This window comes from Dendropsophus ebraccatus, chromosome 6 (genome assembly GCF_027789765.1).
Source record: "Dendropsophus ebraccatus isolate aDenEbr1 chromosome 6, aDenEbr1.pat, whole genome shotgun sequence".
In the NCBI taxonomy this organism is placed as follows: Eukaryota; Metazoa; Chordata; class Amphibia; order Anura; family Hylidae; genus Dendropsophus; species Dendropsophus ebraccatus.
The window spans coordinates 115290893-115306531 of NC_091459.1; the positions used below are offsets into that span (position 1 = coordinate 115290893).

Below are 15639 nucleotides of genomic sequence, written 5' to 3' on the forward strand. Positions count from 1 at the left end.
ATTCACATTCCGCGAGTCTCGACTGCCAGCCAATAGTAGAGCGCGGTCGCCCCTCGCAGCCAATCAGCATCAGAGGGCCCCGCCCACCTGTCAGCCGCTCCGTGCCTGGGTATATAAGGCGCTGCTCCTGGCCGCTCTGCTCACTCTGAGCCTGTCAGTCGCGCTCCTAGTTCGTGTAATCGATCAGATCGGGGAGGGATTCGCTGCTTCTATAACAATTCAACATCAAAACATGAAAGCCTTTAGCCCCGTACGATCTGTCCGGAAAAGCAGCCTGACGGAGCATAGCCTGGGCATCTCCCGGAGCAAAACGCCAGTGGATGACCCTATGAGCCTGCTGTACAACATGAACGACTGCTACTCCAAGCTGAAGGAGCTGGTGCCCAGCATCCCGCAGAACAAGAAGGTCAGCAAGATGGAAATCCTGCAGCATGTCATCGACTACATCCTGGACCTGCAGATCGCCCTGGACTCTCACCCGAGCATAGTCAGCCTGCACCACCCGAGGCTGTCCAGCCCTTCCCCCAACAGAAGCCCCCTGACCACCCTGAACACAGACATCAGCATCCTGACCCTGCAGGTACAGACACTGCCTGCTACACAAGGCACACTGGCCCTTTAAATCTGCAACCTGCTACAATAACATAGCACTCTATAACCCTGATGCTGTATACATTTCATTCATACATCAGTTGTATTGTTATATACTGTAGCATCATCTTATTATTGGGTGTGTAGCAGATATTGCAAAAAAATCTGTGGCCATGATGCCCCCTTAGTCTGGTCTGATCCCCCTCTATTCTGTCTCCTCTTGTGCCCCCCATCATCCCCCCTCCTCCTCCTCTCTCCCATCCGCATCCCATCGCCTTCTAGTAACACGTGCTTGTCTCCTCTTCTCCTTCCAGGCGTCTGATCTATCAACAGAGTTCATCACGAATGACAGCAAAGCTCTTTGTCCTTAAGCAAAATGGTGAGTGTCACGCCGTGGTGTAGACTGTGCCGTCTTAGATGGGGATCCATTGAGGTTCCTTTTATTAAACCTTGTATTGGAAGCCTCCTAAACCCCCCCCCCCCCTCCGCAGACAAGCTGGGAATTCTCAGTAATGCCTTAAACGTCTTGCGGGCTCCTGTCATCGTCTTAAAGTGGCTGCGTTTAATCAAATAATTGGTGCAAGCAGCCGACTGGCGCCTACATTCATTGCACTTAAATGGATCCAAACAGAACGAGTTTGAGGACCCCCCCCCCTCCCCTTCTCCCATCATATGTTACCGTTTAACCTGTGGAAACCCGGCTTGCACAGGTCGTCTTGATGGGTTGACACCCCAGGGTCACCCCTTGCTATGTTGCATATTGCAGAACTGATCATAGTTTTTACAAGAGTGCTGTTTTTGTCTGTGGGTTAAAGGGTTAATGGGGTTGTGGGGGGTCTAGCGTGGCGGACACCCAGCTTGTTGCAGCCCGTAGCTTCCAGTGCGGTAAGGGTTAACCTCCAGCTCCTGTGTACATCTGGAGCATGAGTGTTTGGTTAAATGTGCAGTGGTGGCTTCCTCACTGGCGCCAGTCTGTCTACTGATCTCTTCCACTAAAACCCTCCTTCTCAATCTCTTGCAGGTGTTCACATTGACTGTGTTTTTCTTTGCACAACATGGCTACAAGACTTCTCTATTTCATTATTTGAGTACTGCATTTGTACAGAAGCTTGTGGAACAAGGGGATTCAATGTGGCTATGAAAAGAGACTCGCATCCAATTTTTTTTTTTGTTTTTGCCCTATTTTTTTTTTCCTACCCATTCCCAGCCAAGCTTTTTTTTTTTTTTTTTTCTTTTTTTGTTGGACTGCTGTTTTTAGTTATTTATGAAAAAGACTTACGATTGACCTTTCCTAAGGCGGAAGGCTTAATTCTATACTATATCTCTCCTACATGGGGAGTGGAAGTTATCATCGTACCACAAGGGATTTGCCACTTTTCCATCAGCTTTTTTTAAGCCTTTTATTAAATAAAAAGGTGAAGCATTGGAGGCAATGAGCGGACGGAGGATCCGGCTATAGAGATTTTATCGGACTGGACTCGATGACAAGTTGTATATAGATAAATAAGACGTTGTGAACTCTTTATTCAAAGTTCCTCTTACCCCCACCCCCAACCCTTATGCCCCCTTGTACAGTAGCAGGGATGTTCCATTTCTGCAAATGTGTAATGATGAGACTTAATCATGCTGAACTTTTTATAAAAGTTTGGTTGTAAGCTTTTTATACAGAATAAATCAATGGTGTTTATTGAAATGACTACATTAGTTCTGTGCCTCTTACTCATATATACGACCTCCCCCGATGGGTTAATGTATAAACCGCTCATTGCTAGTCTGGGTGCCAAGACTCCATATGATTCACATTCTTTGACCCCCATTACCAGTCAATGATTATCCAGGAGACTTTGGTCGTCTTTCATGTTCGATCATGTGAAAACATAAATCATTGGTGTGAGTGACTGGTGCAGAAATGCTAATGCTCTTGTCGCCACCTTAGGCGGTGGTGGTGACTTTGGATGCCCAGACTGTCCTGTCATCTTTAATAGTTGTGTGACTTGGCGATGTAGAGTGGAGTTTGTCCATTGACATAGGTTCTGTTAACGTGTGTGACAAATTCAGCTCTACTACATCGATCACTTTCTGTGCTGGATGTGTGCGGCTTCACTAACTCTGAACATTAGCACCTACCTTAAGTGCCCAGTGGTGGTTATACCTGTATAATGGAGTCACTAAAAAAAAATAGTAATATATGAAAAGACTAGGCTGTAAACTCTAGGTATTGGTTATATTACAATCTAACATCTTAAAGGAACCATGGCTTCAATTTGATTATATATTTTTATATATTTCACACAGCAAAATCTACTCACTAGTTGGCAGACAAAACCAGGATTGGAATTTAGAGGCGAGACAGCAAGATTTGTACTTGTGTGTTCTCGACTCGTTCTTTATTAAAATACTCAATAGTCATGTGAAACCAGTCTAAACGTAACCCTAAAATTAAGGATTCTGGGGCGTTGTATCGCCTGTTCTACACCTCTACTATATTGGGTATACAGGATGCAATAAAACATGACTATATTGCTGGTTGGTAACTTTGGTAAACTTTGCTGTTTCCTTCCCTAGAGTTGTGCTAGAAAGGGTTAACTGAAGACAAGGTATTGCTTGCGCTGCTGTAAAAAGAAGCCTCACCTGTACGCCGTAACACTTTAACCTGAGTTAAACAGGTGTTTGGGAGGCGCCGCGCAGTCTGGAGCAGCTGCCCTTCCTTGCCCTTGACACAAAATCCATCTCTCAGGCCTGGAAGCCAAAGTGTACTCATCTTATCCAAACAGTGCCCTGACAGGTTAGCAGCCAGGAAGGCGGCCAGGGGGGGCTTTCAGGACTATTGGGAAGGGGGAGACCTAAAACAAGCAATGCATTGATCAGATAAGGAAATCCACTGGCCGTCTCGCTTGTTGACCACACATTGAGCCAGGGTTGTGTGTAGTCATCTATCATAGATCTGGGTAACTTCTTCCCCCTCCTCCTACACTCATGACTGGCACATAAACTTGTATCACGGCAGACAATGGAGCACTTGAGAAGACGTAACCCTTGTCGTGAGAAGCTGTAAGCAGGGCGTCCGGAGCAGGGAGGGTAATGGACTAGGACATGCTGACAATGGCGGCATCCTACATGGGGTTAGGGTATTCACACTTTTCTGTATGACCTAACCCTGCTGCTGGCTTATGACTGGTTTCTAGCAGCGATGAAACTACAACTCCCAGCATGCTACATTCATGGTTTAACCACTTAGGAGCAGAAACAAGAGTTCATCTATGAATAAGTGTCGCACACTCTTCTCGGTAACATTGGTGCATGATTCTTACATGGAACTAAAGAGTTGGAAATTTTGTGTAAATTTAAGGCAGGGTTCATAACCGTAACATGGACGCATTTTTGCAGCTGTATTACAGATACTGAAGTCTGTGCCTAATATGGCGGCATATAACACTACAAACTTGTTCTACTACTTAGCCCAGCGATGGGGGAACAGTCTTCTTTTTTTATTTTATTTTTTTTTCAAAATTAAAATTCCCATCATGCAAAGCTTTGGCTGTCCAGGCATGATGGGAGTTGTAGTTTTGCAACAGCTGAAGGGCAGAAGATTCTCCCATCCCTGCCTTAGACCCGCAATTGCTTGTATAAAAGAGCCTTATGGTGCGTTTACATACAGATTTATGACAGATTTTGGAAGCCAAAGCCAGATTTGAAAAGAGGAGAAACCTTAGTCTTTATTACCTGTTCTGTTTCTGGCTTTGGCTTCAAAAATCTGTCGGATAAATCTGTGTAAACGCACCGGCTCCCTATATTACAAACATCAGTCCTAACCTGACCTTGGGCCATCAGATAGTCGGGTTGGGATTTGTATACGTATTTTTCCGTCTGTATTATAGACGACTGGCCTATGGTGGCCATATTATAGCCTCCATATTATAGCTTGATAAACTTGATGCCCTGAGCTATAGTAATTGATTTATAGTAACTGGTTACCTCATATAGGTATAGGACCTTATGGGCTCCTTTGGTTATGCCCCTAGCCAAAAGACCTTGTGGCCCCCTTCAACATCTGAGAACCTTAGATCACCATAAAACCTTAGAGGCCATGAATTTAATATGATGGTAAGAGATCTGGGGGTTGGAATAGTTCTTTATATGATCTGTACCCCTTGGCACAGCTTGACACCCCAAGCTATTGAGGATGATGGGAGTTGTAGATAAGTCATATACTTACACCACAGATATGCTGCATAGTTTTAGTTGACTACAATAAAATAATTTCTATATTCCATATATTGGTTATGTATAATCCATATTTCCTACTACCCTATATCTATAGAAACTATGTAGGATATTAAGAATTTAAAGGAACAGCGTGTTCTTGGAGCAAAGAAGGGGAACTTGTGGCCCTCTAGTGGTTACAGAACTTTTCACAAAGCTTTGGCTGTCCAGGCATGATAGGAATTGTAGTTTTGCAAACAGCTGTTGGGCTGCAGGTTCTCTGTCCCTGATCTGAGAGGACTTTGCATGCAGTTTTGTCATGAGTTTTTCCTGGAGAATTCCTTTAAGATCATAGCACTTTGTATAGCACAGAGAAATACTTAGTTAATATAAAAGCAAAAAAAGTTACTAAAATCCATACACCGATCTGCAGAGGTGGCAAAAGCCTCTATTCTCTGTGTAGCAGATTTTCACGTTTTTGCATTGATCCTTCGTGTCTGGAAGCAGCAGATTAGCAGCTCTTTGGCTCCCTCTAGCTGCCAAGGGATGCATTGCAGTAGTTGTATCTGTTGTAGCACAATGTTCCTATAACTTGTGGCATGCCTGCTGTTGCAAAACTACAACTCCCATCATGCCCTCAGTGGACAATGGGTGTTGTAATTTAGCAACAGCTGCAGTGTGACAGGTTGGAGCTGTAAGCAGACAGTATCCCAGTTCTGGCCAGTAGCTGAAGCCTCTTCCTGCTGATAAACACTCTGGTCTCCTTCCTGTTCTGCTAATCTTACAGCCGGCCCCGGGAGTGTCAGATTAAACAGCGGAGCAGGGCCGTACCGCCGATCTCTCATCTTCACAGCGTCCCTTGGTTAAACACAGCAGATCACTACATTGCAGTCAGGGTATTTTTAGGTAGACGTTTCCTGGATAGGAAAAAAAAGTAAAGCTGCATTTCCTATGCTGCTGTCGCGAAAGTGTTTAATGCAAAACTTTTGTGTGCTGAGAGAGGAGATCCGGCCCTGAGCAACATGGCCTGGAGGTGACAGGATAGCACAGATCCAGGCCGGAGATGGGAACGCTGGATATGAGATGCCATCGGGAACATTGGGCGCATCCATAGTTAGGTGTCTTTGTGATGGCCGCTCTGCACTCCAGCAACCTGTTAAATCGACCATCCAGTGGTGTAATATAATAATCAACGGACTTGCTAGCCAGTTCTTCATATACATTTTTGTAGAGGAATCTTAAGTATACGTTATTCATATACACTGACATGGGGCCCTTAGAGGGTCTGGTCATTGTTGCTGGACTAGCCAGGGCAAGAATCTCACTGCCAACCTTGTGGCGTTTTCTGATGTAATGGTGCGGAGAGTATATGGAGAATAGGATGATTGAGGAAAAACATCAAGTGAAAGGGGGGACCCTGGAAGCAACTCATTGATGAAAGGTGGGAAAGAGAATGGCAGGGGTCAGCCATAAAAACTGCGGCCAAATACAACGCTGATGTCTAGCTAATGTGTCTAGAGGGCTACAAAAGAATGCAAATAATGGACAAAACAATGCAAATAATTGAGCAGAAACATGGCTGGTCAGATGGATCCAGATCTCTGCAGAGAAACATTGCCTGGTCAGATGGATCCAGATCTCTTTGGAGAAACATGGCCTGGTCAGATGGATTCAGATCTCTTTGGAGAAACATGGCCTGGCCAGATGGATCCAGATCTCTACAGAGAAATATGGCCTGGTCAGATGGATTCAGATCTCTTTGGAGAAACATGGCCTGGTCAGATGGATTCAGATCTCTTTGGAGAAACATGGCCTGGCCAGATGGATCCAGATCTCTACAGAGAAATATGGCCTGGTCAGATGGATTCAGATCTCTTTGGAGAAACATGGCCTGGTCAGATGGATTCAGATCTCTGTGGAGAAACATTTCCTGGTCAGATGGATCCAGATCTCTACGGAGAAACGCGGCCTGTTCAGATGGATCCAGATTTCTGCGGAGAAACATGGCCTGGCCAGATGGATCCAGATCTCTTTAGAGAAACATGGCTTGGTCATATGGATCCAGATCTCTTTGGAGAAACATGGCCGGTCAGATGGATCCAGATTAGAGATGAGCGAACCTCGAGCATGCTCGAGTCGATCCGAACCCGAACATTGGGCATTTGATTAGCGGTGGCTGCTGAACTTGGATAAAGCCCTAAGGCTATGTGGAAAACATGGATATAGTCATTGGCTGTATCCATGTTTTCCAGACAACCTTAGAGCTTTATCCAAGTTCAGCAGCCCCAGCTAATCAAATACCGAATGTTCGGGTTCAGATGGACTTGAACCCGAACCTGGTTCACTCATCTCTAATCCAGATCTCTTTGGAGAAACCTGGCTGGACAGATGGATCCAGATCTCTTTGGAGAAACATGGACCTGTTCAGATGGATTCCGATTTTTGCGAAGGAACATGGCCTGGCCAGAAGGATCTGGATCTCTGTGCAGCCATGCTGATGGGAGGGTCAGACAGCAGGAATCAATGAACCTTTCTGTCAGGTGTGAACTGTTCAGGTTCAGAAATTAGTGGAGGAGGCGTAATGGCGAGGGTCATCTTCTTTGCATGATTTCAACACCTAGTGGAATCTATGCCATGAAGAATTCCTGTAGTCCTAAAGGCCAAAGTACTACTAGATGCGGGTCTCTATTAGAGTGCCTATTCAGTGTATATAACTAGCTTTATCTTATCCTAGACATTGGTGCCATATTGCTTGAATTCACCACCATTGCTTGGTGAGGTGTCTGCTGACTACAATGGCCTTCCATGTGGTCCCACTTCTATGGAATCATATGATCAGAGCAGTTAAACCCTCTAATAATACCGTGTCTATGTTAGAAAGAGTGCATTGCACCTTAAAAGGGGTGTCCTATCTTAACAAACCCCCAAACCCATCACTGCTGTAGGGATGTAATACACGGTTGCATGGTCCATCAGAGTGAGATCTCCTTTTGCAGGCCCCTCAAAGGCCAGTTTTTAACACTGTAAGGAGGAAGGAAAGCATGCTGCAAAACCTGTGAACTAGTAAGAGATAAAACATAATGTTCGGCCCCCTCACTGGCCCCTGCATGGTGGTTGTCCCATCACTGATAGTGCCTGTGGATGCCGTACTGTTAAGACCAGCTGTATTATGTACACCGTATATTGCAGACGGGCTGCATTTTTCTGTTTACATTAATGGGTGGAACATTCATAAGAACTTTCCCCATCGCAAAGAATTTTGAGTCAATTATTTTTAGCACATCGCAAGTAACAAGTGTTTCCTTCAGGGTTTAGTAACAACAAGTAAAGTTCAAGTGTCGAGGAGCTGTCAGATCTGTGAAAGCTGCTAAAGCTATGTGGAGGAGCAAGTTTTCTTCCCAATAGTCATGGGTGGAACTTGTGTCCTCAAATACAAGTGTACACCAGGGACTGCGGTTATATAAACTGGGCCTGAAATGCATCAGGACTCTATCGTATATACATTAGCAACCAATAAGGGCTCATCTAATATAACCGAAACCATTGTGAAAGGATATAAACTGTGATATAAACTGCTGCTATAGGCAATGCTATGATCGTGGATATCATACGGATATATTGGGTTAGAACTAGTCTTGAGCGGAGTAGCCGAACTGTTTGGGTTCAGCAACTTTCTCCGACCCTGAACTTTGGCGTTTTACTCCCAGCGCCTGGAGAAGTTATATGCCGGCCTATGGAAAACCTTGGAGCCCTAAGGCAGCATCTAACTTCTCCAGACGCTGGGAGAGCGTTCAGTTTTGGAGAACGTTGCCGAACCTCGCTTAACAGTATTTATAACAGGACAATTTACATGCATATTGGTAATGAAACCAAATGTTATAGTCTCCCCTTATACTTATTTGCATATTGGTTCATATAATAACGTGTATTTAGCGCTGGTTTCCCTGCACATGGTCTGATATAGTGGTGGGTTCTCCCCTAGATTTAATCATCATACAGCATAGAACTAATTCTAAAAGGGGATATCCTGGTGATGTTTAATGTACATTACCAGACCTAATAGGGGATGTCCTAGTGAGGGTCTATTGTAAAAGTCCTGATAGGGGTTATCCTAATGCTTTAACAGAGCGTTCTGCCGACCTTCTCTTGAAATTCGCCCGCCTTCTATGTCTCAGTCTCTGCAGCCTTATGTTAGGTTACACACTATTTCTAGCAGAACATTGCCACCTACTGGTCAAATTTTCATGGAAATGTTAAACACTTGCTTTACTTAGCCAAGGAAGTCTGTTTGGAGAAAAGTATCTTTAAGACATCAGATACATTTGTCTATAGTAATGAGAAAAAGTTTTAGGCAGGTGTGGATAAAAGGCTGTAAAGGTAAAGTAAAAAAAAAAACTTTCAGAAATTGAAGTGTTAATAGTTTATTTTATTAGTTAACAAAATGCAAAATGAATGAAAAGAGCTAACTAACTCCATTTACACAGATTATCTGCCAAAGATTTGAAGCCAAAGCCAGGAATGGATTTGAAAAAAAGAGAAATCTCAGGCTTTCCTTTATGACCTGATGTCTGTTTATAGTCTGTTCCTGGCTTTGGCTTCAAATCTTTGTCAGATAACCTGTCAGATAATCTTTCTGTGTAAATAGACCCTAATGAATCACATCAGTATTCGGTGTGACCACCAATCAGCTCTTCTTGGTTGCTTAGAAGGAGACTCGGCTGGGAGGATGTTCCAGACATCTTGGAGAACTAAGCCCAGATCTTCTGTGGAATTCGCTGCTCAGATCCTTCTATCTCTTCATGTAATCCCAGACAGACTGGATGATGGTGAGATGAGGATGTGAGGAGGCACAGGAAGTCTATTGTCTATAGACACATTTATTGATGGCTGTGCTGAGGATATATGAGAAAGATGCTACTTTCCCCTATAAAATGGCTACAGTAACATTTTAAGAGTGGTTACAAGGTGCTTCGCTGCTATGCCACAATATAGTGCTGGTGACACTAGACTAAATAAGCTGGTACTGTGTGGTGATGATTTTTACACAGTACAATACTATAGGGGGGAGAAGGGGATTATTGATGCACTGACTTTGCAAGGTGCTGTGTGAGTAGAAAAAAAATAGCAACACAATTAAAGCAAAGAAGGGGATAAGGGGTAGTTCAACAAAACAAAAAAAAAAGTGGTGTATTCTTTTCAGTCTAACACAGTGCTCTCTGCTGCCACCTCTGTCCATGTCAGGAACTCATAGAAAACCCCTCCTGCTTTCCAGACAAGAAAGAATGCACCACTTCCTGCAGGACATAAAGCAGCTGATAAATACTGTAAAACTTGAGATTTTTTAATAGATGTAAATTACAAATCTCTAGCACCAGTTGATTTGAAAGATTTTTTTTTTTAACTACCCCTTTAAACAATGTGATTAGTGAACTAATAATGATGATAATAATGACAAGATAAAGGGAGGGGGGAGTTAAGATTATAGCAATGAAGGCAGCCTGGATCCTAGTGGAGAACTGATGATGATAAAGACAAGCAAAACAATAGACAGCTGCCCAGAGCTTTATGAGTGATCAGAGATGGGAGGAAAGCCTTGATTTTACTTTTCAGGACCAGTTTTTTTTACTTGCTGTTTGTCCAGGCTCTCTCATACACATAGGAGCAGCCAATTCCTCTGTTCTGTCTTGTTCTCTCTATTAGTAAAGACAGACTGAGCCTAACAACAAGCAGTGAACTGAAACTTCAGCAGAAGTGTGAGCCCTAGTGCCTAACGTTTTATATACATTTTGTGACCTCCAATATTACACAACAAACAAGTTTATGGTGTAACACGTTTATTGACTGGCTTTGGCTAAGGAACTCAACAAGGTGTGATGTTGCTATCATGGCCTTTTATTCTACATCACCTAATAGAGCAGGGTTTGCTGTGTCGCTTCAGGATAAGCTGTCCTGTGTGTGTACATGAGTATCACTATATCTGCCCATTATTTGACTTGTATTTGGCATTTTCAGAAGATTTCTGCTGCAAGTTATCATTTACCTTTGTCTTTATCTGCAGTGTGTTCCCAGGCATTCCCTCTCCTGTCTTCCACCTCCATAGACTTGTAATCTGATCTCTGAACTGCTAAAGTTGTTGCTAAGCTGACTTTGAGAATGGATGACTATTTAGCAGGTGGTGGGGGAGGGTATAAGAAGATGCTTGAAGCATTTTTACCTGGTAAGATATATTACTAACTTTCTTATATTCGCTTGTTCTTTTGATCTATGCAAAGTTTGTTAAAATTAAAGTGCCTATTTAACTCCACAAGAAAGGGATTATGCTTTTGAAATCCAATAACCCAAGCCTTCTCTTGACCAACACCTACCATCACAGAAGACAAAGGAAGAACAGACCTTCTGAAACATACCTAATGTATCATGTGTCATGGTCTCTGTTATTTGGATGTGCGAGATCCATCAACAACCCTCACTACTTATAATGGGGCTTGTAGGGTTCCTTTGTGGTGCTTGACGCTAAAACGTTGACATTAAAGCGTAACTGTCATATTTTTTTTTTATTGCAGAAATCAGTAGTATAAGCGATTTTAAGAAACCCTGTAATAGGTTTTATCAGCCAAAAAAGCCTCCTTCTGTACTCAAGAAGCAATCTCCCAGCCTCCCCCCTGACTTCTTATCTGTGCATTATCAGGCAAACACGTCTTCATTACAGAGAAGCCAGTGAAGACGGGCTCTGCTCTCCCATTCTATCCTTATGGAGGGGGGAGGGGCTGAGGGAGATGAGGGAGCAGGAAGAGGTGACATGAAGGTCAGCTGTTTGTAGACTGTCTGGGCACCTAAAACGCTGGATTCTGGGGTCAGAAAGGTCAGTTCTTATCTATGAACTTACTGAGAGAAGATTGCAGGTTGTTGTGCTGTGCAGGACTGCTCCGTGCTCAGTCACTCCTAACAGCCCCTCCCCTCTCCATAGCCACATAATGGACACAGAAATCCTGCTTCTTCTGAAGTGAGGGGGGAGGCTGGGAGATTGCTTTTTCAGTACAGAAGGAAACTCTTTTGGTTTATAAAACCTATTACAAAGTTTCTTAAAATCGCTTAAACTGTTGATATTTAATGTTTTCAAAAAAATGGCCCTGAAATGACAGTTATGCTTTAAGGATACTGCTGTATTATACACTATTTTTTACATTAAATCTGACAGAGCTATAATCGAGTGTCAAAAAAAAGCCTTGTCCGGAATTAGACAAAGGGTCTATTTTTTTTTTTTCTTGTCCAGGAGCAAAACCTCTTAACACCTGGCACATTGGGTATGCCTTCCAAATGCTGGAAGTGCTTGATCTTTCCAATGATGTTAACGTATGGCCAATTTTTAAGGGGAGGAGGGGGAGGAAACCCGTGGTTTCCTTGCAGCAGATATGGTTGTACCTGCTCCCAGCTGTAGATGACATATAGTAGATGGTGGTATGCTTCCAAGATCTGTAGCAGGCGGTCTGGCACTCACAGGGTTACCCAGTTTCCATTGTATTCATTCCCGTTTGGCACTCACATGACTTGTTTCTCTTAATCTGCCGCTGACCTGGTGTGCGGAGTGTTATTGCACCACAGGCTCTACCACCATGAGGAGATCGTTTGGATGGCATTTTCAGGGCCATGTAGGAGATGGAAATGGAATATTATGCTTGGAACCCGCCTGGAAAGGCATAATATTTTAATGTGAACAACTTCCATTTACCTGTAGTAAAATCTTTTATGTAGGTTTTCATTATGATAGCTGAACTGGCATCATAAAGCTTTATAGGTTGCCTTTAGCTTGCAGGTGGAATGGGTGATGGATAAACTCGTTGATACACATTAGAATCGGCGCCAAGTCTACATTTCACATTGCCAGCGCCGAGACGTAGTACATGTTGGGGGGTTAGGTGAAGTTTATTTATATAGATGGCAGAATGTAGAGTTGGAAAGGGAAAAGGGGAGAATATACAGCAGGTACCAGGTGGTGCAAAATAACAACAAAGTCTAAATCATTGGTCCCCCGTTCTTCCAATACTTCAAATCCCAGCATGCCCTGACATGTTGGGAATTGTATTTCACAGCTGGAGACCCACAGGTTGCAAGTAGACTTGTGAATGTCATATAGTGGTCAAATTGGATGCAAATTTTATAGATCCTTATGTAAGAGCAATAAAGCAAAACAGTACATATGCAAAAACATGGCAAGGACAACAAAAGTGACCATTATACCCCTCCCCCGACATCTATAGTAGAAAGAAACTTTCATTACACCTGTCCACCCCTTGCACACCTGCAGCTCTCTATGCATTACCATTGGGTTACCTCTGACAGCCATTTCCACTTGTGATATATGAGGCAATAAACAAGTTATTGCCAGAAGGGACAGGACCAGTCACCAGTACAAAGCATCACTAATTCATGTGGAGAGGAGGAGTACGGCTGGATTACTGGCACGAGGCGCAGCTCCTACTGGCTACATACAATGCTATTCCTGCTATTCTTTCTTATAGCAGCAGATTTCCACCCCTTCGATTTTAGGTGTAAGTTGTGGATTCTCCGCTATAAGTAAGATGTATATCTCCCAGTAGTGCAAAGACGCTATGGAGGCAAGGGGATTCAGGACAGGACTTAGATGTGAGAAAAACGTAACAGCATCGCATACAAAGAGAACAAAAACAAAAAAAAATTGCCCTGATGTTTAAAAAGATAATGAAATACATTGTCACATTATACCCAGTATATAATATCCAGAGTAACCACTGTGTGCAGCATGGATATCGGCTCGATTGGGTTGGGAGCGACTCAGTAAGGTCCTGGTAGGTTGTAGCAAGTATTTGGAGCCATGCTGACTGCAGTGCATCCCACAGCTGCTGGAGGGTGTATGTGGGTAGGCTCGATCGAACAACGGAAAAAACTAGGTTTGATTGAACTCTAACCTAGCCGAACCATCCGCATTTGATTCCTGATGCCTTCACAGTCCGTGCGGAAAGAGGGGACAGCCCAGGTATCGCCTGGAATTCCAGGATACAACCTAATCAGGAATCAAATGCGGAAGGTCCGGCTAGGTACAAGCTTTTTCCGCTGTTCGATCAAGCCTATATGTGGGAGGATCCATAGAGAGAACATGATGATTGAGGTGGTCCCACAGATGCTCAATCGGGTTTAATGCTACGATAATTCGCCCAATTGATCGTTGAACGTTTTTGAAGCAACAATTTAGTTTTATAATGATCAGCTTTTAGACGAAGTGGAAAATTGTTAAATAAACCGTTATTGATATTGTTTAAAGACCGCTTAAGCCCATCTCACACAAAAGAGTGAATCAGTGAAAAACTGTTTACATGAAGCGATCTGCGAATTTTTAGCGAACGACCAATGACGATTTAAGAACATATTGAAAGATCGAAATGAACGATTTCTCGCTCATCGCTTGATCGTTCGCTGTGTTTACGCGAGCAGATTATCAATTCGACCGATAATTGTTCCGTGTAAACGCACCATAATTCTGGGGAATTAGGGGCCAGGGTAGTACATGGAAGTCTTGGTCATGCTTTTCCAACCAATGTCGAACATATATGGCAGATTGTCTTGTTGTAAGATCCCAGCTACCTCAGGGAAGACAATTACAATGTATTGGTGTATGTGATATGTATGGATGGATTCATACCCAGGATGAGTGGCTCAAAGGATGCCACAAAAATATTCCCCAGGCCATACCCTGCCACCCCCAGCTTGTGTTTGTCCAACAATGGTTGCAGGGCGTGTGTTCTCTGATGTCTCTTGCCCCAACATGCCAACGTCAATCTGTTTGACGAAGCAGAAAATGGGACTCCTCAAGGAAGGAGGACAATTGTTTGCCACCCAGATTTGCAGAGGTCTAATTAGAAAGCCACTGTAAAATTTAGAGCCTTTTCTGCCTATGAAACTTCATGAGCAAAGATGGAGTGACAATTCGTCCAAACCAAGCCAGTTCACGACATGTAACTTCTTTTATGAACTAGAGGCAGCCAATGTCAAAAGTAGGAGGTGGTCATAAAAATGTGTTTCCAACAAACATTTGATTGACTATGTTTGGTCCCTCAACGTATAGGAAAAAAAAAACACTATCAATAGAGAGAGCAAACCTCAAGCACATTTGGGTTCATCCAAACCTGACCTCCAGGCATCTGATTACCTGTGGCTAAAGAAGTTGGATGCAGCCCTAGTGAGTCCTGGAAAACACGGATACAGTCTTACAGCTACATCCAACTTTTTCAGCCACTGAAATACCATGAGTTCAGTTTCGGACAAACCTGAATGTGCTCGAGGTTCACTGATCTCTAGTTATCAAGAAAAGTATTGTGGATTTCTACAAGAAACCACACCGCTCTTGCCCATAGGCTGTGCATATTTTTTACTTTACTGCATAAGGTAGGTTGTACTTTTTCGACCTATAGAAGTCTACTGTTTCTTGCCAGAATATTCTGTGATTTTGATACTTTGTACTGCCATTGAGCTAAAAAAAAAAAAAAAAAAAAAAAAATCACACAAACACCATGTGGGTATAAAGTTTCATATTTCCTTATCAATTCTTAGCTAACATGAGGCCGCAGAATTTACAAATGATATTCAGTACATTATTGTACTGTTCTTTTCCCCCATGGATCTGATTAATTCCTGATTTCCTTTCTCAATTGTGACCCTGTCCTCGCCATGCAAAGGGGGAAACACCTTCTCACAATGGTGCAGAATTTACAGATCCAACCTCCTCATTCAATCGGGAAGAGATGGCACAGGACTGCCATTCTCATTATTATGCATTTGTGGAGTTGAGAGTCCATTTTATCTGTGCTTCTC

General features: G+C 43.3%; 1 protein-coding gene across 1 annotated transcript; it reads left to right on the forward strand.

Moving 5' to 3' along the window:
* Positions 1-124: 124 nt before the first annotated feature.
* Positions 125-2288, forward strand: ID2 (inhibitor of DNA binding 2). The gene is made up of 3 exons (XM_069973970.1): positions 125-580; positions 906-970; positions 1613-2288. Exons 1-2 carry the CDS (start codon positions 233-235, stop codon positions 960-962), a joined length of 405 nt encoding a protein of 134 aa, XP_069830071.1. The 5' UTR covers positions 125-232; the 3' UTR covers positions 963-970; positions 1613-2288.
* The last annotated feature ends 13351 nt before the right edge of the window (positions 2289-15639 follow it).